The following is a 21,551-nucleotide window of genomic DNA, read 5'->3' as shown; positions in this document are numbered from 1 at the left end:
TGTGGGCGTGTCTCTGTGGACGATAACAGGAAATAATTGGTGTTTTACCTATAAAACTAACATAAACTCCCCTGACAGGATTATTCAGGTACACAATCATAAACAGGTTTAAGGCCAAACCATAGACAATGTGTCATATTATTAACACATTTTATTATTGTAAGTTTATTGAATATTTCTGGTTTTTACAAATAAAACCTTTTTTTTTTTTTTTTCCAATTACAGTTACCCTGCATGAGGGTTTTAGGATAAAGGTTGTATTATCTTAAAATATATTTGTGAAGTCTGCTTTTATTATTTTTATTTGACGCTGTTTTGGCTTCATTTTAATTGAGTAGATTGTGTAATATTCCTTTATAACCGTATATCACACTATTTAATTTTTTTCAATTTATTGTATTTTATAACTGTGCCTCAAGAACCATTACATTTTAATTATTAAATAAAATTCATGAGAAATGTCAGGTGAACTACACACACACACACACACACACACACACACACACACACACACACATGCTACGAATTTGCGAATAGTCGGCTAGTAATTTTACAGAAATGTAGGTGTAAACTCATATTTAGCTTTCTAATGAGCAGGCTAGGGATTATTATTTCAAGGAACATCTCTCTGAGACCCTCTCCAAGGTTGAAACTTAACAGTACATGAACATTTTTTCAGGATGTCCATGCTGGACAATTCACCTCTGCAGTAAGTCACAAGTGCAGAAGCTTCAAGCAGGTCATCAGGCAGGTCTGGAGGGCAGGATATGCTGTAGCAGAAAAAAGTGGGTCAGAAACCTTAGTGACTGTGATCATAAAATTAAAATATAATTGGAAGCCAATGGTATTGAGTCCCCTTATGTTAACTTTAAAAACAAGACTCAAATCGAGACTGAGGATACATAAAGTAGTTCATTGTTGTTAAAAATAATCCAGTCAGGATTAGAGCCATTTTTCTTTGAGACCTAAAATATGTGATGCTTTCAGCAAGGTAGTTTTGCAGCAGATCAATAGCTTTGACGCTTTGTTCTTTACTCCGTAAAGAACAAAATATAAAAATATAAACCAGTGACTTCATGAAACACAGGAAATACATGCATAGATACACTATTTGAACATTAGTATTGGGACACCTGGCATTTACAGCCATATGCGATTCTTTCACAAAATGTTAGCACAAAGTTAGAGGCACACAATTGCAAGATATATTATAATGCCATAGTGTACAATTTTTACTTCACAGACAAAAACCTGATCCAGCATGACAAAGGCTACATAACATGTGCTACAAAGCAAATGCCTGTTTTAGTTGTGGTTGACTTGTAGTCAGATGTAGCCTTTATGTAAGAAAATAAATAGGTCTTTACCACTTTACTTTGGGTCTTTACCACTACAACAGCTGTTGCAAGAATATCTCTTCAGCTACCATAGGGAGTACCACTAGAGTCCTTTTAATAAAATTCTGTCTACTCTACAGCCATTTTGGCAACGTTTCTAGACAGTTATTCTCAATCATGCATGTCCAGACCTCAATCTACTGGAATAAATAGTGGCCCATATACCAGAAACAGATTGACATGTTGTTTTTAAACAAGAATTTGAAATTGCTCCTGTTGCACTAATGCTGTTTATGCATTAGTGCAAAAATAAAATTTTTTACAGCCAACAAGGTGATTGTCTTTTTTTAGTCATGCGATATAGACGCTATTGTGAATGTTATGCTCCGCTCCATGTTGTGAACTTGCCCTGCTGGGAAATGCGCAGGGTAATTGCAATACTGTTGCTTGCTATGCATCCTATGACTAAAAGTTTGTGGACACCTGACTATAACACTCATATATGACTGCTGAACATACTATTTCAGATTAAGTCCCCCTTCCTGTTATTAATAGCCTCCACTGTTCTGGGAAGGTGTTCCACTAGACTTTGGGTTGTGTCTGTGAGGATTAGTACTTATTCAGGTTAGTGCTTATTGGGGTCAGGCACTGATGTTGGGTACACCCCAAAGCTGTTCAGTAGGGTTGAGGCGAGGGCTCATTTTCAACAGGACACTCAGGTTTCTTCTATTCAAAACTTGGCAAACCATGTCTTCATGGATGTCACCTGTCCTTGGGCACTGTCATCCTATATCAATTTGGATCATTTAGTTCCACATACAGGTGTGATGGTCAGGTTGGATATGTTCACATCAGAGATGAGAAGCAATGAAGTACAAATATTCGGTTTACTCATTATTTTTTTTACACAAATATCTGTACTTTCTTCTTCTTACATACTCGTAACTTTAGTTTGAATCTATTCGGTGACACAATCAATATTTTTTCTTCTCACTGCATGCTGTTTTCAGCCCATCAACCTATTCCTTGTCATTGTGAGACTTGTTCAACCTACCACTGATGTATAATTTCCTTGCACTACAAGCGTAGACTAGTTTACAAAGATAACAACGAGCAGGGCAGAAGGCAACAGGAAGTATGGGGGTAACGTGGATGAGACAGAGGGAGTCAGTGATGTAAACATTTCTAAGAAAAGAGACTTTCCTGATCACCTGATCATCATCTTCTTTTCCCTGCTTGTTTTCTATATGGTGGATGTGCAGCCTGGACACATTCATTAGATTTCTACTTTAGATTATTCATTAGATTTACCACTATGGGGGAGTGGTAGCTCAGTGGTTAAGATGCTGGGTTACTGATCGAAAGGTCGGGGGGTTCCGGCCCCGGTATCGCCAAAGCTGCCACTCTTGGGCCCTTGAGCAAGGCCCTTAACCCTCTGTGCTCCAGGGGCGCCATATTATGGCTGATCCTGCACTCTGACCCCACCTTCCGAGCAAGCTGGTATATGCGAAGAACAAATGTCACTGTGCTGAAATGTATATGTGACAAATAAAGGCTATTCTATCTATCTAGATATAAAATTTTGAAATTATTTTGTATTCATATGATATGAGGTAAAAACAGGTAGTAGTAATGGCTACTTTTTACTTAAGTACGTCAGAGACCAAACTTCTTTATTTTAACTTGAGTAAAATAGTATACTCAGTCACTACTAATTTTAAAGTCTTTTAAAAGATGAGTATCTGTACTTTTACTTTAGTGAAGGATGTATGTACTTTTTGCCATCTCTGGTTCACATTGATGATAAAAAAAAAAGAGAGACATAATGCAGTAACAATATTTAGATATTTTACTATGCACAAAATAGTTTTAACAGCAACTCGACTATTTTGATGCTCCCTACTGCACCCACAGTCTACATGCTCACAGGTTAAAAACTAGTGTGTTATAAAGAAAAAAAAAGCTGGAACTAAAAGGAACTATCCCCAGCTGAATTTCTGTTCAACAGACAGAGGTTTCTCTCAGTGTGAAGTCTCATCAGTGTTTTTAGAGTTCAGATAATCCACATTATCACACTCCAATGGTTCAAAACTGATATTAGTAATCTAGAAGTCAAAGTACATAATGTCAGATAACTGACTCCCGCTAATCATGTAGTAATCTTAAAAGCAGTGCAGAATCTCAGTTTGAGATTCTTTTTTAAACCATTCATAAAAACCTGGCCACAGTTCATTTAAGCAAAAGTTAAAATGCATTTAACTACACTGAAGCTCTGGTTCTGTAATGTTTTATTGGGCTTGTTCACTGTGAATTTACCCTTTAATCTTTTGTATTGCTCTTTCCCCTTATTTGTTCCACAGCCTGTTATCTCACATCTCTTTTCTATTTTAACTCTTAAATTGCTTTTCATTTGGCATTATATCATGTGTATAGCATTTTATTTCAGGGCAGGAAATCCATTAAAAAACATTTAAAATTTTAGAAAACAATTTGTTAAAAAAAAAAGGTTTAAATTAAATTTGTGAAAGGTGAAATTCTCAGCTAATTGTATAGTATTGTACATAGATAAACAAAAATGTACGGAAATAATCAAAACCAATACTTTATTGTAGAACAAAAAATAACATCAAAGGTACAGTTTGAAATATTTAAATGTGTTTGTAATTATCCTTTCATTTAGATTCCTTATAAAACTTATTGTAACTTCCTGTATTTCAGAATGACATTTTATATTATTCTAGCCTGAATGTTATCTCTGCCTCTAGCTAGAAGATCCACCCCTTTACCTTGAAACTTACAACACATGCATCTTTTCATCTGAACAGGATAGGATCAGTTGGGGAAGAGGGTGGCTTATAAATGTTATTATTGACATTGTAATTCACCTTGGAACCAGCAGAGGGCTCTAACAATTACAAAACGCTTCTTTAAATAATACAATATAAATAAACATTTAGATTTTTCTATTACTTGATTTCTTCATTGCAAATTACAGTTACTTTAATATCAATGATAAATGACAAAAAAAAAGAAATGTTCTGTCCTCTGCCTCTTTTTCTGTTAAAGATAATAATAATAAAAAAAAACAATGACATGTTACTGAGAAACCAAAAAAGTTCAAAGTCCTCTAACCTGAAGACTTTTTCTGTGTTAGGAAATGTACTGAGTGTTACAGCACTGACACTGTTTCCCCAGTAAAAGGACATTTCACAGTGTTCATGCAGTGCAGAAGTAATCCCCCGTTTATCGAGGTGGTTATGTTCCAAAACCGCCCGCAAAAAAAACGGATGCCACCCCAAAAATGCAAAAGTACTGTACTGTATTAACATTTTTGAGTTGGCTACCCCGGGGCCATCCATTGAGCATACAATAACATTGGCATTTTAACGTCCTTAGATTGAATGGTCAGAGAGCCCACTACACTGAGCTAGCAAACTGCATCTGTAACAAACCACCTAAGCTACAATATATTAGTGTAGATTTAATAGCTATTTTTTCATTGCACAGTGGCTGACGGAGTAGAAGAAATTATACTAATATACTTATCAGGCCATTATTAAAGCTGGACATCTTGAGAAAAGGTCAGTCAAAGCATTGTGATTTTGTTCCTGTGGAATTTTTACAAGAACATACAATTTCCCTTCATTTTAAAACTTCAGGAAAACCGTAATGCACTTTTAAAATGCAGGCAGTGCAGCTGTGGCTATATTGAAAGGCAATTCACTGAATTTTGTGCAATTCATTGAATTTTGTGTCGTGCCGGATCTCCGCAATGGTGTCAAAATGGCGACCAGTTGAAAGTCTTCCTCATCACTCATGGTCTTCCAGTGTTGTTCTTCTGCTCTTGAATCGTGTGTGCCACTCAAAACACCTCGAACGACTTGCAGCATCACTATAAACTTGCGAAAAGTCATATTAAATGTCTCTGCAGCAGCGGATTTGACAGGTTTTACACAGAATTTCACGTATGCTCTTTGTGTTAACTTGCTGTCCATAATTGAATTGCAGCCGTGGTCAGAATAGCACCAGTTGCACTGCTCCCAATGTACACAGGACGATGTCTTTTGGCATGCTGACATAAAGGTCGGTGCTTCCTGTGACTGTGCGTGCAGCCTTGTGTGTCTCAAAACGTTTTTGATACCATCTCCTAATATTATGTTGCATGTACTTGAGCACTAAAATGAAATGTACGGATTTATGAGAACATACATGCATACATACACACACATACATATAAAACACATTAATTACCATCAGAGAAAGAAGACTTTAAAATTTAATTTCTTGGGGAATTAGAGATCATTTTGTTCTATTTTTCAAACATCTAGGAAAACAATAGCATCGGCCTGATGGAAGCAATTCAAAGGTGTAAGACAATGGATGCCTCTTATCATCCACAATGATGTTAACCTTATTAAATATTCTTTCTTTATATATACTCTCTATACTTTGTAACTTTATCCCTAACAGTTTACTTGCTATTATTAATACCTTCCCTAGTGACCTCTTCTAAACTTTAGAAGCATTTCCATACCAACACATCACACAAATGTCATAACGCATAAAGCATTTTACTGTGGACATTAGAGAAAAGTAATTCTCTGTTGGAGCTTCTTACTTACGTAATCAGTCCATGCATCCCACCTACGTTTGTGGTCCAGCATTATACCTAGGTATTTGTAGCTTGTTACTAATTGTATTGCTCCCTGTTATTTTCCACAGGGCAAGTTAGGTTTTGCTCTCTCTAAGATCAATGGCCATCTCTTCAGTTTTGGCGATATTCAAGAGGAGATTTGAATTTTCACACCGGTTTACATACCCATGTTCTTCCTCGCCATTATGTAAAAGGCTCACTAGAGCAATAGAGCTAGCAAGAGTTAGTATATAATATAAATAATAATGGACTTTGGACACACCCCTGGGGTACTCCGATCAAAGTGATCATTTTATCTGAAATAGACCCTCCTAACTTAACCTGCTGGATTCTAGAACTAAGAAAGTCAGTCTCCCAAGTAATCATCCTACTGTCCCAGGGGCAGGGTTGCACACATTTATTTCCAGCATACGCACTACTTATAAAATGACCAAGTCAAAATGATCTACCTACTATAAAAATGCATGAATAAATATCTATTTTTTGAATGTCATGCGATCTACCCGCACTACCTTTTGCGATCGACTGGTAGATCGCGATCGACCTATTGGGCGCCCCTGTTCTAGGGGAAATACAGTTAAAAGCTGATAAGATATCTACAAATAAAATTTTTGCAGGGGTTTTTAGTTTCTCTAAGTGTGAATACAGCCGAAAGAAGAAGAAGTGTGAATACAGCAGATGCAGTACAGTTCAAATTGCGTCCTCGAACCCTCTTTTTATGCAAATTGCAACGGATCTCTTAACTGGAGAACTGTCTATGTTTATAATAATGTACTCTGTTAAATCACAGACACTTTCTATTTACTGCTGAGTTCAGCAGAACGGCTGAGTGCAGCAATCAGGGCGCCATTGCTAGCGTCGCTAACGCTGGCGATGACTACAGGTTCCGGCATCCTTTGCGCCAGCAGCGCTGCCCCTGCAGGGCGGCCCCGTGGCTTCGCGTCAGCGTTGCGCAGGCTGGGTTTGAACCGAAAGCGGAGTGACCTTCCCGGGGTAGGAGCAGAGAGGAGGCAGCTGGGGAGACCGAGGCAGCAGACCAATGTCCAGTCCAGCACTCCAGTCCACAACTCTCACTACAGATATGAACAACCTACCGGGAGATGAAATTGGGTAAGACCGCTTTTTGTGTTTCCAGGAGAGTTTTTATTTTTATTTTATTTCAATAACACTATAATCTCACTCCCTCTTCATGTGTTCGCTATAGCAGGCTGCGACCTGCGCAGTGAGAGTGGAGCTCTGATACCGTTCAGGCTAGCGTACACTTACCATCAACTGTCATCTACACAGCTAGCTTTCCTGTTAGCCGCTTTACCTGCCGCTAAGGTGATTCTCTCGTCTCGAAAGAAAAGAGAGTTTAGACACAAACTAATTCAAAGTACACCTTTATGTGTATTTGAGCCGAGTTTAAGACCATAGTACCGAGAACGTCATTCAAAACTCTCTGTCTTTCAAACTCTTATTTATTTGCAGGCTAATGATATTAGCTGGTGTTAGCAGGTTAATTAGCAGGGAAGGTTACATTGGGGGGGGAAGTGTTAGAGGAGGGAGCTGAAACACTGAACCGGCTAACTCGAAATTTACATATAATCCGTGCATGAATTTAGTTTTAGGAAACTCATTTGTCTGACAGAAATTCAAATAGTTTTGAGTTTAGTCTTAATCCTGGCGCTGAGTCGTTTGTAGTTTATTCAGGTGTAGTTGAGTCAGGGTTAGTTTATTTCAGGTGTAGTTGAGTCAGGTGTAGTTTATTTCAGGTGTAGTTGAGTCAGGGTTAGTTCATTCAGGTGTAGTTGAGTCAGGGTTAGTTTGTTTTTTAGGGTTAGGTTTAGTTAAGTCAGGGTTAGTTTGTTTTAGTTGTTCCAGCTTTTGTTCATGGGCTGTGAGTCAAGTTGGAAATGACGAGCTGTTTTCTCCGAAGGAGTAGCCGAGTGTCAAGCTGCAGCTCTGTGATAAAACCCAGGCACAAGTGTCAACACAAGTCCCTCAAAGTGATATCTTGCTAGCTGAATAGAAATAATCTTCTTCTGCCTTTTTTTAATTTCTTCCCCTTTGCACTTTACTTGTTGTTCTTGCATCAGTGCCGTAGTTTACTTTCTGTCATTTTCACTCCCCCATAGGAAGCTGTTTGTGGGAGGATTAGACTGGAGTACGACCCAAGGTAAGACCGCTGGGCTTTCTGTCAGTTTAGAGATGGTGTCCAACATTTTAAGGTTGTAAACACGTTCAAACCTTCTGAAATACCTGTTTTGTTTTGTTTTATTTTGAAACGTACGTATGACCCGTATCAAACCTTCTCCGCTCGTGCTTCTACTAGTGACCACCCCAAATAATTCTGCAGATTCAGAAACATCTGTACATTACATACATATTCTGCACAATGGGATCTACCCATCTTGACAGTTCGCATTCAAAACTGCAGGTGACTCATAATCTGTGTTTAGCGAGAGCTCACCTGTTACATAAACCCTGCACTTTTTAAACACACCTTCAGGTTTTTTTAGTTTTCTTTCAGTTATGCTTCAATCACAATCCTATATATTAAATTATTCGCTTTTCTGCTTCTTATCCTCCATTGTGTTGCCGAGACTGGATGGAGGGATACATGTTTCGGGGGGAAAAGCCGCATTGAATTTCCATTACAGTGTTCTCTACATCTGATGTGTATTTGATCCTGAGCCACATATAAATGTGGTTTAGGTCTCACATTTACAAAGATTTTTGTCCTCGAAATCCAAAATTAAAATCTGTCTCATTAGTGCGGAGGATCGGATTTGTGTTCCAAGCCACATATGTAGCCATTGTGCAGCATGTAAGAACACAATAATTTGATTACTTTGATACAGGTTTCTGAATCTGGTCTTGGAGTATGTGACGTCCTTACTGTTTTCTCTGCTCCCATTAGTTGTTTTGGAGATGAACAAAAGGACAGCGGCTACTTCAGGACCAGGGTTAAAATCTCATAGGATATGTAATCTAATAAACCATTTAAATCTCCCTTTTTGATATTGAGATATATAATATAAAATGTGCAACAGAGCTTCGTATTTGCAGATATGGGATCCAGGCTGAGGGAATGTCACTGGTTTGCGATGTGGGTGTTACAAAACAATCACCTTAACATTGTCACTGAATAATAGCATAGTAAATGAATCATTCCTTATTCCTTCAAGTCCTTAATATTTAAGAACTTGAATTGCCCAAGCTGATAATTATGCAAGTTTTCGATTACGTCAATGTTATAAGACTCCCGAGCCGTTATCGTGCAAGTGCGCGCGCACCGCTATTGCACCTGGCGCATACCTGTAGCTACTGGGGTGCATGCGCACCACTCAAAGCCTTGTCTTGATTATCCCATCGACTAATCGAGACTTTTTCTTTAATAAAGAGCAATACTAAATATACAGGAGAAAATGAGAGAGGTGCAGAGTTAAAAAATATTTTTTATAAAAGTATACTAATATGACAGCGAATAGATGACAAGGACTAAGGATGTCCTCATAATATCCTTATATTCTGTCATTTATTAGTGTTCAGCTTAAGCTCTGAAAACGTCCTGCATTCTCAGGACAGATACGTCAGGTTTTGTTTACAGTTAGGGCTTTTTGTTGCTCGCAGTAACAAATCTCCCAGTAACAAATCTCTCTCTATTTAGGTTATACTTCACACACTGTAGAACTTCACTAGCTGAAGAACTTTTTTATTGTTTTCTATCGTAGCCTGCCAATGCGGCAGTTTCATCAACTTTAGCGATTCAGCTGCAATGACTGAGTTACTCGAGCCAATGACCCCTCTCTATGTTTAAAAAACCCACCATGATCCATATGATTGCAGCTTTAAATATTAAGCATTTAAAGAATATGAATTATTTAATATCTCTCTATCCCAATCCTCTATCGGGTGCAGTTTATAATACTGGATAAAGGTCATTTGTCACATTTTATAGTACTGTTTGAAAGAGATATGCATTATTTAAATGCATATGATGGTGCTATATTTCTGGGTGCAGTTTGTTTTCTTCATTTCACAAGTGAAATAACACTTTTTGTTCAGTATTTGCGTTCTTTTTTATAATATTCTGCACTTTTTTTCAGCACTGTTACTTTTTTCAAACTTTCCACTCACTTGTACATACTGCTGTAGTAGAACTGTTATATTTCCCTCCAGAAATTAAAAGTATCCTCATGTCTTATTGTAGCTGTTCGATCTTTTTTTAATATCTGAACATTGTACCCACACCATATAAACCATTGTCATTGTAAATTAAAAAACAAACTTTAATATCCACTTAGATGCCTAGCACATGTATGTTTGTTTAAAAATAATTAACCAATTGTGCTCAGATGCGGTCAGATAATAAATTTGCTCCAGCAGAAAAAAAACCCAAAAATTTACGTGTTGATCATTTGCTGCAAACGGTGTGACATGACCGTATTTTCTTCCTCTTTTTAGAGACTTTACGAAATTACTTTTCCCAATATGGGGAGGTTGTGGACTGTGTCATTATGAAGGACAAAAGCACAAATCAGTCCAGGGGCTTTGGCTTTGTAAAGTTCAAAGATCCAAACTGTGTACGAACTGTACTGGACACCAAGCCTCATAACCTCGATGGTAGAAATGTAAGAACAAAACATTTTTTTTATCAGTCAAACATCTGTATTCATTCATCACACCATTTTCAATTATACCAAATAATATTTAAGGCTGATCTAAGTTAAGGACATCGGAGTTTCTATTTTGCCCATAGATTGATCCTAAGCCATGTACTCCAAGAGGAATGCAGCCAGAGAAGACAAGAGCAAAAGATGGCTGGGTACGTGTTGTGGTATTCTTTTGAAAATGAAAGAATATATATATGTGTGTGTGTGTGTGTGTGTGTGTGTGTGTGTGTGTGTGTGTGTGTGTGTGTGTGTGTCTGTGTGTATGTGTGTGTGTGTGTGTGTGTGTGTGTATATATATATATATATTAATAATATTATATTATATTAATACCCTAGATTTACAGTATACACTTTGCTCTTCATTTTAACCGTGTTTCTTTGTTATATTTTAGAAAGGAGGAAAAAGTGACAGCAATAAATCCAAGAAGATATTTGTTGGTGGAATTCCACACAACTGCGGTGAACCTGAACTCAGGGACTATTTTAACAGATTCGGAGTGGTAAGATTTAGATTTAGGTACTTGGATGTTTTTGTAATCTGTACAGTAGAATAGTCTAATGCTAAGTAAAATATGATCATAACTTTATTTTAGGACATTTTAACTGTAGAAATTAACTCTTGCAGCTGCGTTGTTGAATTTAGATCAGCCTTTAGGCGGTCACTTTATACTACCGCTGTCTCACTTGTTGTACATTTTCTCCTTGAAGGTCACAGAGGTGGTAATGATCTATGATGCAGAGAAACAGAGACCCCGAGGTAAAAGCTGATCTAGTTCTCTTCCCAATCCATCTATCTTCATACTCATGACAAACTATTCTGACCCAAAGAGGGAAAAAAAAAAGAGTCTTGCTTGATGCCCTTCAGGAGAACTCATTCTGGTCTCATTTCTAATTCTCGTCTCTCATTTGTTGATTGTGGCCTGTTGCACCGCTCCTGCATTTAGAAAAGTCAAATCCACAACATATATATGGCACATGTGCATTGTGGAGACTTCACTGATTCAGCCTCTGAAGCATTTGCTTTTTTTTGTATTAATCTTAAAATACTTGATCCATTTTGTTCAAAATCATTAGCCTTGATCTCCAGCTGCTTTTACTTGGATCCACTGTGCTTATAAATAGCAGAAATTTGGAAGAGAAAACTGATTATTTCAAATATCTCACTTGCTTTCATCATAGTGGTGAAACTGAATGGGGGTGATATAAATGAAGCAGACAGGTGCAGAAAGTGTTGAATTTTCCACAGTGTAACACCCTTGCTGTGGTGGTGAAAGGAGGCAGACGGCAGGAAACTTGTTAGCATTTCAATTTCAAATAAAATGACCAAGCACAAATAATTGGTATTAAATATTGAGAATGTTAAATACAAAATATTACTTCAACATTCAAGTCTTTCAGGTAATGCAACTCCAAATCAATGCAAATGATCTGCACTATAAGTATCGGTGGATCACATTTTTGTTGCTTTTATGCATTTTGTGTTTGGGTGTTTTTAATTGTTGTTTCCTCATTTCTTGCTTAATACAAAGGGGGGGAATCCTTTATCTAGTCAAGAAGTCTTTTTGCCCATCACCAAGTCTCTTTGAGGACACATGAATAGTTTGTCATTAGATTTGGTAGTAATTTTATACTTTGTTTTAATTAACCATATGTATTATATAGTTATTATACTGATGATAATAATAATAATAATAATAATACAAGTTTCTATACAGATAGTAAAATAAGTTCTCTTTCTTTTATATACATTTTCCTTGTGAACTATTTGATTGTAATTAACTGTGTTTCCTTAGATTTTTTTTTTTCCTTTAGGGTCTTGTGTTCACAGTGGCACCACACTGATAAAAGTCAGAAAAGATGTGTATAATATGCGTTGCTATGTCAGATTGGCAGGTGTAGCCAGAGTGCCTACATAAAATTGCATCGTGAGATTATATCCCTTCTAATAGAAGTATCATTGCACAATTATTTTTAAAAAGTATTTGTGCTGTGAGATTCAGCATATTAGGTTAAGTTTTAAGACTTGTTTTAGTTTGCACCAAGACTGTTAACTAGTTGGAGTTTTTTTTATATGAAACTAAAATTAGATTAGAGGCGTTATAATGCAGGGTGTGTGTCTCAAACTGTTTAGGTGGTTGCTACATTGTAGGGACTTGACAGACGCTAACAGAAATTGCTTTCTGTTTTTAATAAGTTAATGAATTTTGATCTGAAGTAGCTGAGTGGCAGGTCAGATGTATATTTAGTGCTCATTTAAACAGATGAGGCTCTCTGTATCGTATCAGAAATCTCGAATTCCCCACCTGGGTCTCAGAGGCTGCTTAATTGGAATTCGGGTTAGATCCCAAAGTGGAGGGATTCTCACAACCCAGTTCTGTTGCACAGTTATTCGATCACTTTAAACTAGTTCACACAGTAGTGCTGGTGCTGCAGAACAACAACTCGCCCACTGTTTTATATGGTTCATCCTCTGCTCATAAGTCTGACCTTGAAAATGAGGACTTGGGTGTCATTTTCTACAGTAGTCTCAATTAGATTAATGCCCTTCTAATTTGAACCTTTTTACCCTCATGGGCAAACAGTGTGTGGCCACTTTCTACCACATTTTATTTTATTTTCTACTGGTTCAAAAAGGAAAGCAGAAACTTTGGTTACACCTCATGCAGTTCTGGCTATTCACAGACTCATAGCTGAACCCTACCTTTTTATCTCTGTGGTGCTTTTTATAGCTGTGTTGTAAATTGCTGTTCTCTGAGCTTACCCAAAATACTGTCTCATTTTGGGAAGGCTTTGAGATACTATTTTTTATTCATCATTAATAAGTGTTATTAATTGTGGCTGCTGTCAGCATTTGTTGTACATGTTATACAAGTATATAACAAGGGTACAGTCAGGGGGTTTGGATGATACTGTATAAACTGTATGTAGAAATGAAAAAAAAAAAAAAGAATTTAAAGTTTAAAAGCACGCTTGTCTAATAATAAAATGGAAATTTGGAATACATTGTTACATGGCAAATAATTCCATAGATTGGTTTGAACCTTTAATGCACAGACGAAGAACAGTATTAATTATTTTGCAGTACTTGTTTGGTGACCTTTGCTTGTATCGCAGACTGCAACACAATCCAAACCCCCCCAGTGTCACCTTGTTCAACTCCCCTTCCCCTGTTTTTTCACCTTGTTCTGTCCCAACACCCTGCTACCTTGATTCACTTTTGGTCGTTGGCTAGGTTTTGGATTTATTACTTTCGAGGCCGAACAATCAGTGGACCAGGCTGTCAACATGCATTTTCACGACATCATGGGCAAAAAAGTGTGTAGTTGTAGTTTTATTTTACCCTAAGTAAAAAACTGAAGCTTGGGTGACCATCAGTGTTGTTTACTTCCAGAACCATGAATTCATATTTAAACATGATTTAACAGATTACACTCAAAAGAAAATGAATCTGGGTTCAAGATTTGATACTATCCTTGTCATAACATTGACTTAAAAGACAAAAACATAAAACTAGATGTTTTGATAGTGAAGCCTACTGTGTGCAGGCTCTGCAGTCACCCAAGGTTTGGTTTACTTTGACTGCTCCTTTGGGTGTTTTTGTGCAGGTGATCATGTATAGGCTGTGTAACATTATCCAGGTTTTTGTACCTGAGAGGTTTTTTTTTATTGTTTGTAGTCTTACAATGCTTACGATGTAATCAGTTTTCACCTAAAGGACTGGTCAATGTCATTTATCATCATTTATTATTTATTCCATTTTTGCCAGGTCACTTACAGTTTGAGTTATTGATATTATTAAAGAAAAACTAAGCAAAACCTCAATGAAGTGACCTCAGTTAGAATCTTCATACTGTGTCAATTTTCTGTTAAAAGAGGGTTTCTTCCAGCAGTGATGGGTTGAAATACAAGAGTACTAGCTCAGCTTTAAATACATGATTTGCTCATTTAGTCTGCTTACTGGTGGATATGTATTACTCAATAGTCTGAAATTTCCACGGGCATTTTTCTGTCCTGTGCCGTGATTCTAAGTGACGAACCACTTTTTTATTATTATTTTTTTTTTAAAAGACTCTTGCACTTTCTATTGAGGATGTCCTACATTGTAAAATTTCCTCTAATGTATCTACACTCCCCTTGACTGTCCTGTTTTCCTGAAGGAAACAGGTTCTCCAGTACATAGGCCATTGTTCTTGATGTGACATTATTGCAATGGGATTTTGGGGAGGTGGGGGCCATATGTTGTAAAATTAGAAACTGGAACATATCAAACTGTTCTGCAAATCCCAGTTCTGGAGTCGGACGACACAATTTCAAGTGCTTCCTCGCATCATGCTGAGCTCTGAAGCCCGCGGGAGAGGGCCTAGGTAGTTGCCTAGACTATTCGCTCAAACCGGCACTTAATTAGGTCAACAAAGAGGAAAGCAGGACGACAAAAAAGGAGGTCACTGTGTTTTGTACTGCAGAAGCAAGTAAAAAAAAAAAAAAAAAGTCATGCCTTGCTCTTGATTCAAGGTGACCCCAATAACTCAACCCATTTAGGAGCCGGGCTATTTCCGTCTTAGCCATTTTACACTAAGGCTGGTACACCTTTGGTTGGGTGCTGGAGCTATGATACATTTCCCTCTCTGATAATGCAGATTGGATGCTTTGAACATATAAACATAAATATAGACATAGTTACAATATAGTTCACGTTTTTGAATGAGAATGATATGCATTGTGTTTTTCCTTCCGTATTTGACACAGTATGAAGATTCCTTTCTTATTAGATCTATGACACCATTATTCTCTGCATGATGATTATTTTTCCAGTTAGTTTTAAAACTACTGTTCTCATATTTCTACTTCAAATTTATCTAAATTGAGGTTCTTAAATGCATTAGCAAGGTAAGTCTGGACTTTCTATCATAGTTTTTAATCTAATTAAAAGGGATAAGAACAGCAGAAATGCAAAGATGATGTTTCTCAGGTACACTTTATAGGGAACATTTGGAACTTTGGCAGTTTCTATTAAGAAATTTCAATATTTTGTTCCTTTAATTAGTTTAAAGCTCTCTCTTTTTTTCTCTCTTTTATTCAAAAGTACCTTAGAAACATTGTTTCAGCATTATGTAGAATAAGGGGCCTAGGATTCATTTTTCTAACTAATAAACTATTGTATTACTACTAAGTAAAACTATCTCAGCTGAATTGCAGGATTAGTAATTGATGGGGTGAAGAAGGCACATTGGTTATTGATTTTTGCTGTTTCATGCCCTTCTGGTCTTTTTCTTTGTTCAGGTTGAAGTGAAGAAGGCTGAGCCCCGGGACAACAAAGCTCCTGGCCCTGGGCAGCTGGGAGCCAATCAGTGGGGACCCAGAGCCATCTTAAGTGCAGCTAATGGCTGGGCTGCGCAGCCTGCTCAGAGCTGGCAGCAGAGCTATGGCCCTCAGGGTGAGTGAGGCCGACTAAGTCTCCCTCCAGGAACATGACATTCTAGCGTGAAAAAAAAGACACCAGAGGTGCCAACTGCTATTTGAGCCACAGTTTCCCCACTTTTTGGCGGCACAATTCTCTTATATGGTCTATACAAAGTTTCACCAAAGGTTATTTGTTTGGCACTGTGTAATGTGTGTCATGTAAAAATACTTTTTGTTCTCTATCAGGTGTTTGGGTGTCCACAGGGCAACCGTTAGGTAGGTTATTTTATTTACAGTTATTTTCTAGAACAGCTTTTTTATTTGACACTTCCATCTGACTAGGGAGTTGCTTTGTAATCGTTGCCTGTCCGTTATTCCTCAGGGGGATATGGTCCTCCTTTGCCTGCAGGCAGAGGTGCTGCCCAACCTCCTTCACCCTTTAATGCTTTCCTAGTCACAGCACCTCCACCAGGAGGATTTGGGGCACCTCAGGGATATCCACAGCAGGGCTACAGCACACCACCTCAATTTGGTAAGATAGCTCCCTCTGTTTAATATTGGATTAGGTATACATTAAACGTGGCTCATGTTACATGTAACTTCAAAAAGTGCCTTATCCTGGTCAGGGTTATGGTGGATCTGGAGCCTGTTTTAGAAACACTGGGCATGGTATATGCCAGAAGCAGAATATTCCAGTTCATTGCCAGGCACAACTTTGAAACGCGTTATTTTACACAACTAGGAGCCACTGAATTACCTAAGGGGAGATTTTTGGAAGCTATTTGCCGAAAGTGCTAATGCTGCAGTGTTCTTTTTAAATTACTGCAAAGAGTTAGAAAATGTCTAATTTTGCAACATTTTTTCAACGTGTTTTCTTTTTCCAAACTGACAGGGTATAGTTTTGCCACGCCACAAGGTGACCAGTTTGTACCCCAAGGAATGCCTCCACCACCTACTACTCCTGGAGCTGGCCCTTTGGGCTTTGCCCCTGCTACCACCCCTACTCAGGACATGAGCAAAGCCCCACCAGCACAGCCTGACTTCTCTTATAGCCAGTACGGTGAGTAAAGGGCTCACCTCAGCCTGGCCACCTGCTCTCCTGTTACTGCTGATTGGATCCATTTTCTAAACCACCATAGTTCTAGCCCATTACAGTGATCCTCACACAAGCAAGAGCTTGCTCTCTACACAACATGGCTGAACTGGCATGATGGCATCACGCTCAAACAAGCCTGCATACCCGATGATCCCGTAGATGCCACCAAAATATTTATATTTGATAAAAATATCCTGATTGTGTTAGTTTGTGTGAATTATGCTGATGTGAAACAATAATCAGTTGTTTATTTGAATTAGATCATCCTGTGTTGCATTGTTGCTTTTTGAACAATGGCACACCTCCTTTAATGAAGATAGGGTTAAGGAGGTGTCCATCACTTAAATCAGTTTTAAGTGTGTAAGTGATTACATTTGCTTATTGACTCCTCATCACTGATAAATATACACAGAGTAAAAATGAAATAGCAGTCAAAATCTTAATGAGAGATCTTCATCTTTAAGCATACAGTAGTTATTTTAAGGAAGCAATATATAACTGAAAAATGTCCCTCTTTAGAGTGTCTGGCCTTTTTCACATATTTAATAATGAATCAGGTAATTAGTTGCAGCAAAGCTGAATATTATCAGATTATTGTTTTGCACAAAGTTTAAGTAGCAGCTTCGTAACTACGTCGACGCTAATAGTTTTATTTATAGTTTTGTACTTCTTTCGCAAGCTGTAGGTAAGAAAAGGTGGGTAGACAGCAGGTGTACTATTAACGATACACACTCATTTGTACACGATTGAATTGTATTTGAATTTATTGTACACAACAAATGCTTTTCAGAATGATTCCTGTTTCTCAGAGGTTGAAAGGAACATAGCAGAGACTACGCTGTAGGATATGTAGATGTTGTACATATCACACAATTAATACAGTGCATTGTGTCAATGAGAACCTGCCAAATCGCAGATGTTAAATGTTGTGCACTGACCTGAACCTCATTATTCTGACTGAAGCAGAGTTGGTCAGTGCAGCAGCGTTGCCCTCACCTGGCTCAGTGTGTCATGCTTATGCTTTGCTTCCATCCATCATTACCATTACAAGTGACTGCCTTTAAGATTCAACCGTTTAAAGGCGTCAAAGGACCAGTCCACTCACCTCAATCGAATATTTTTCAAGCGCCAGAGCAGCGTGATCTTTGATTTTTTTGTAGAAAAGCAGTTCCATTTGTATAAGAAATTCTCCCCCAGAGCTAGTAACAAAAGTAGGCTCTCTCTGGGTTTAGTCAACCTGGTCTCCTCATCTCCCTGCTAGGCTTGGGTAACTATCCTCAGGACCCCTCTGCCTACGGACCAACGCGTCCTTCTCACACTTATGGTCAGGATGAGCAGGGATATAGTGCAGGTAGGTGGGAGCTACTCCATTTTACAACCACCCAATAAAACAGCAGATTGAACAGTATAAAGACTCATGAGATTTCAGTGACAGTTTTTTTTTTTCTTCCCCTTTCTTTTTTTCTACATGCATTTTACATACGCAAGTTTGTGCACAGACTGTATGAATATGTTGTATGCATATTGTACATACAGTATACATACAGTTCTTTTTCTCCATTTGATATACTAAACACAGCTACCGGTCATTTCAGTCTCTCAGTGTGTTTGGTATTAAATTGGTTCCCAATTTAAATTTGTCACACTTCTTTACATTTCATGTTTTCGTGACTTAGTAGCTGTAGTTTACTATACAAAGGCAACGTCCTTCAACTTGTTTCTTTTTCTGTCTCTGCATTGCTTTGCCGGCAAAAGGATGATCTAATTATAAGAGAACGTGTATATCTGTATGGTTCTGCATCTTGCGCTACTCTGTTTCATGCAGCATTTGTAGCCCAGTTGACAAATATGTTTTCACAAATGATTGAATGTGTTGAAAAGAAAATGCTAGCCATCCATAGCTTATTATCCATTTTTTCTTATTTTTGGCCAAAAAAAACTGTTCCTGGCTGCCTAATCTGTTGTCATGAATGAATAATTAATAAAAGCTAAGGGAAATGTTTTGAGAAGATCGATTGTGCAAGCATTTCTTTTTAACTCTTGTCCCTGAATAGCTTTGCTCTAAATATATTTTTATTTTGTTTTTTCTCTTCTGTTTTATCAGTGGATTAGGTAGTTTAGTGTCTTGCTAATACAGTTTGTATTTTTTTTTTTATGTAATAAAGAGTTCTTCTAAAGGCCGATCTCGTTAATCTTCAGAAACCTCCATCCATGTTTTGATGTTTTTTTTTTTTTTATTGTATTGATTTTTTATTGCATTGTTGTATTTGTTGAAACAGGTTATGGGCAGGATCTGAGTGGCTTTGGACATAGCTTTGCCGACCCTAGCCAGCAGACTGCCTCATACGGTGCCCCTCCGCACAGCCTACATCAGCACCGCAGCCAACAGCGAGTACTTTTGGTCGTGGGCAAAACCACAACGTCCAGGGCTTCCATCCTTATCGACGCTGACCATTCCCATCTGACTTCCTCAATGCAATACAAACCGTCAGGGAATCGATGTTCTGATCACAAATGCCACTGGATTGTGAGCTTGATGAACATTTCTAAATGTAACTGGAGGGTGTATGTGGTTGTGTGTGTGTGTGTGTGTGTGTGTGTGTGTGTGTAAGTTATGAACAGGGACTATACTCCTTTATGAGGAGGCCACATTTGTTGTGTTTTCTTTTTTCTTTTAATTTTTTTTTTGTGTGTGGTTTTTTTCTAGGGTAGCGCTATTTAGCAATAGATTTTTTGATTGATAAACCATCAGCACAGATCCATGACAGTAAGCGGAGTGACAGGGTCTCCCATTTCCTCAGCTTTAATTCTATTAGGGCAAAAATATTTTATTTTTAATTTTGTGGATTTTTGTTTACTATCTGAGCCTTTGACCATTTTATTTAAAAGAAATTGTTTGAAATAGAACTTACAAATATGTATTATAAACCTGAACTGTGCAATTTTTTAAAAGAATTTTGTACTATTAAATGTGCGCTTTTCTTGTTTTTATTTAAGAATGTAGTGGATTCCCTCAGGTGGCTGTTTTAGTGCACTTTGCACTTATGCAAAAAAGAGAGAAATTTTATTTGAAATAAACAATTTAAAGATACATATAAACAGTTGTCTTTTGATGTTTCAGAATGTATTTTTGTGGGAAAAAAAATCTAGAATTTCAGCTTTCATTTCCTTTCTATTTACTTTTTAGATGTTAAACAGCTTAGAACATGTCACTTTTGAAAGCAGACCATCCCCTTTTTTTTTGGTGAGCAAAAGTGTAGGTATTTAATATTTATTTGCATTTCCTTTGCCCACTGACATCACCGAACTGTTGTGTTCTTTTGTGTTTGTATCGTTTTTCCCAATTCGATTGGATGCAGTTCAGAATGTTTCTCCAGAATTCTGATTTCATTCCTCTTCTCCATCCTGTTACGTCAATAAAGATTAGAGGGTCTGTAGAAAGCCATGACATTACCACTGCTGTGCTTAACTGATTCAGATCCTGAACAGTTCCTTTCTTTCTCCACACATTCATCTTTGCAGTACTGAGAGAGGTTACTGGTTCCAGAAGGTTGGTGGCTCATCTCAAGTTCGTGAATTTAAAATTTGGCCCCATTGTTCTTACTGCTGATGATTTCCTTATTTCTCCTTTGAAGTTTGAACACTTGATTTTAAAACCTTCACCCAACCCTGTAGAGGTGGATAGTGAGGTCACGTGACTTTTGTTTTAATTTAAATTTATTTTACACAAAATTTGTCAATTGCTGTTTTCCTTGACCCACCTGTTCACTGACTAGTTAACAGTACACCAGTGGTTTCTCTCTTTTTAGACATTCCAAATCTCATTGCTTGTACAATATCTAATAAATTTCCTCTCTTCTCAGCTTCAGAATGATTTACTTTTCTCCTATAGACAGCTCTCAGGTCTTCACATTGGTTTATCCTCTTTAGCAACACATGCAGTCTTCTACAGTTCAAACCCAAGACTCAAACCAGGAGTAGACAGTCAGAGCTAGTAACTATTTATTCAGCTTCAGAATACATGTTTCTTGTTGCCCAGATGTAAGTCGGTATTTTTTATACCAACAAAAGGTTTCGTACTTTAAAAACATACAGATGTAAATATCAGGAAACCAAAGCTGAAATTCTGATCTGTTGTCGCATATTCGTCTTTTGCAACCCCAAATGTCAATCGAATAAAATATTGCAAATATTTATATATTAATAATGTTAGAGTATTAAAATCCCAGACTGGGACTTTAATAGCCACAAATGAATCAGTCAAAAACACTGGAGCCACAACAAAGTGGAGGTTTGTAGCAGATCGATAGAGTTCAGCTGCTTTTATCATTATGCATTTAAGAAAATTTAATTAGCATGGGCATTTACAAGCATAGGCATTCAGCATTCATGATAATGCTCCTATG

General features: G+C 37.5%; 1 protein-coding gene across 1 annotated transcript; it reads left to right on the top strand.

Annotated features, from left to right (window-relative positions):
* Positions 1-6,854: 6,854 nt before the first annotated feature.
* Positions 6,855-19,730, top strand: dazap1 (DAZ associated protein 1). The gene is given in 14 exon segments (XM_046857588.1): positions 6,855-7,101; positions 8,109-8,149; positions 10,441-10,607; positions 10,736-10,801; positions 11,042-11,149; positions 11,358-11,406; positions 13,882-13,964; positions 15,930-16,083; positions 16,296-16,325; positions 16,432-16,581; positions 16,942-17,109; positions 18,407-18,496; positions 19,425-19,499; positions 19,502-19,730. Coding segments are annotated over 14 exon segments (1,347 nt in total). The 5' UTR covers positions 6,855-7,030; the 3' UTR covers positions 19,597-19,730.
* Positions 19,731-21,551: the final 1,821 nt, after the last annotated feature.

This window comes from Silurus meridionalis, chromosome 9 (genome assembly GCF_014805685.1).
Source record: "Silurus meridionalis isolate SWU-2019-XX chromosome 9, ASM1480568v1, whole genome shotgun sequence".
Taxonomy (NCBI): domain Eukaryota; kingdom Metazoa; phylum Chordata; class Actinopteri; order Siluriformes; family Siluridae; genus Silurus; species Silurus meridionalis.
The sequence above is the reverse complement of the archived record's forward strand: the minus strand, read 5'-3'. Positions and strand labels throughout refer to the sequence as shown.